Source organism: Nothoprocta perdicaria, unplaced genomic scaffold (assembly GCF_003342845.1).
Source record: "Nothoprocta perdicaria isolate Ctin4 unplaced genomic scaffold, notPer1 scaffold_557, whole genome shotgun sequence".
In the NCBI taxonomy this organism is placed as follows: domain Eukaryota; kingdom Metazoa; phylum Chordata; class Aves; order Tinamiformes; family Tinamidae; genus Nothoprocta; species Nothoprocta perdicaria.
Window position 1 is genome coordinate 24,820 of NW_020455818.1, and position 2,286 is coordinate 27,105.

At 41.9% G+C, this 2,286-nt stretch overlaps 1 protein-coding gene across 1 annotated transcript in view; it reads right to left on the minus strand.

The window, feature by feature from the left end:
- LOC112955317 (keratin, type II cytoskeletal 6A-like) overlaps nt 1-1,861 on the minus strand; it is a 5,021-nt gene extending 3,160 nt beyond the window's left edge. Inside the window, exon 1 of the mRNA XM_026048592.1 lies at nt 1,838-1,861. Within this exon, the coding sequence (XP_025904377.1) occupies nt 1,838-1,861 (24 nt within the window). The remainder of the gene's footprint in view (nt 1-1,837) is intronic.
- Between the last annotated feature and the right edge of the window lie 425 nt (nt 1,862-2,286).

Consider the following 2,286-nt stretch of genomic DNA (forward strand, 5'->3'; position numbering starts at 1 on the left):
TGGTCCTGCTTCTGTTGCCACCTCCTCCAAAGCCACCACCAACAGCAGAGCAAGAGCTGTAGCCCCTTCTGCTCCCGCCTCCAAAGCTTCTACAGGCCGACTGCCGAGACATGGCTGTTTCTTCCAAGCAAGGTCAAGAGCAAGAAGAAAGATCAACGCAGAGCTAAACAGCAAGGAGAGCAACGCAGAGAGAAGTGCTCAGAGGCTTCTCTGACTTCACAGCTTCATGCACTCCCTTTTATCCTCCTCACGAGGTGAGCTGAGATTGCATGGGCGTGAAGGTGGAAACCCATTTATTGTCTTCATCAGCATGGTGATGTTGACAGATTTTCAGTGAAGCTTTACCGTATTTGGGTATGCCTAGAGGCACACCCTGCAATATAGAAGGGAATAAAAGAATAAGAACATTGAAACAGGTCACAGTGACTAAGTGGACTCCTGTATCTTTATGGCATCTTGAAAGCCGCCTTTTACTATGATGTGCTTCTCTGTAGTCCCTCACCGGCCCCCCTGCAATTGTTAATAGTCTCCTATAATTCCACGTCTAAGTCTTTCAATACAAAGCTCCACTGAAAGGAGAAGTTTTGATGAGAGCCCAGCTATAATACGGCTTTCACAATTCCTCACACACACCCTAAATCTTCACCCTGTGTGTAAATTTGCCCTTGGCACTTTAGGAAAGGTTTCCCAATCTTGAGTGGGAATTCATGACAACAAAGTTTGAAGAAAATCAGCATATTCTTCCCCTAGGAAGGAATTACCACTCCTTGGAGTATGAGTAGCATCACTTTGGATGGGAGTGTCTTCTCCAAGAGGATTAAATTCCCTCCATCTGCATCGCCCAGATTCTTTGGTAACTGACTACTGAGGACCGTGGACAACACAGGAGCAGAAGGAACAAGGCGACACGAATGTTCCTGCTCTGTGCTTTTGCGATGGGGAATGACTACCTGCAGAAGACTGGAAGGACACATCGGACAACTAGAATGATGATGATGATGGGGACAAAGAGACAAGAAATGGAAAGACAGAATAAGAATTTGGGGCATGGGGAGTTCCTATCATTCAGGTGAATGTTCTTTGCACACTTACCTTGTTATTTCTGAAGATGAGACAGCTAAAGAGAAAGAAATGTTAAGAAAAGGAGCTATTTCATCATGTAAGGCAATGCATTTTTCCTTATTTTCCCAAACTGTGATGCATAAGGTGCATACTGTACAGCTCTATACTAGGAAGTCTCTGAGAGGAAAGAATCTCATTTGGATTGCATGCATATGGATTTTTAAATAATTATTCATAAGGCATCAAATTAGAGTCCAAAGTGCATAATGACGGTGATATACAATGTTATGAAAAAGGCACTAATTAAGTACTAATTAAATACTAATAAATGCTAATTAAAATCTGTAAGCTCTATTTAAACACTATTCTGCAAGTATTCTCCATTTGAATATTATCAAATGTATTTTTAAGTTAAAAGTATGAATCAAGCAGTAACTTCCTCTACATTTTCTGTAGTACTCAACAGGACAAAAAAAACCCAAAAGTGATAGAGAAATACACATTGCAAGTCCATCAAAAGATGTAAAGCAATAATAAACAGACATGTAAGAATATTCAACAGAAAAATACATACGACCATATATGTTCATTGGGAATTAGATCTTCAGAAAGTCCCCTAAGACAAGTAAACATTGTTAGAAATTACCACAAGGTACCACCCTGTAACAACAGATGCTCTAACGTCTTGGAGAAATCTAACCCAAAAAATCACTCGCGAAAGCCATAGGAGCAAAGAGACAGAGCTCAGAAGAGCAGGATCGAGGGTGATCCCCACCCATATGGGTGACATGTCCTTCATGGTGCAATACAGCAGGAAGGAGACTCCTTCCCTTAAAAAGAGTCTGGGATTAAGAGGGTCTCATGTGATGGTGGTGATCGCAAGCCCCAATGACTTGGGCATTCTGCTGTCCAGTTGACCACTCCAGACCTGGGCAACTCTGTGCTTTCTGTAGAAGAAAAATAAATAAATAAATAAATAAATAAATAAATAAATAAATAAATTGAAAAAGAGATAGCCTCCTCTTCTCTTGACCTCCTTTCCCCATTGCCAAACATGGGGACACCTTCCTTCGCAGGAAATGTGAGTGCATGACCATGTTCTACACACACGTGTTCACTCACTGTGACATCTTCAGACAAGATTTGGAGATTATTCCCAACCTGGAGTCGCATCAGCCTCCTCCAGGTAAAACTCGATAGACAGCCTGGGCTCCAGCCACCCCT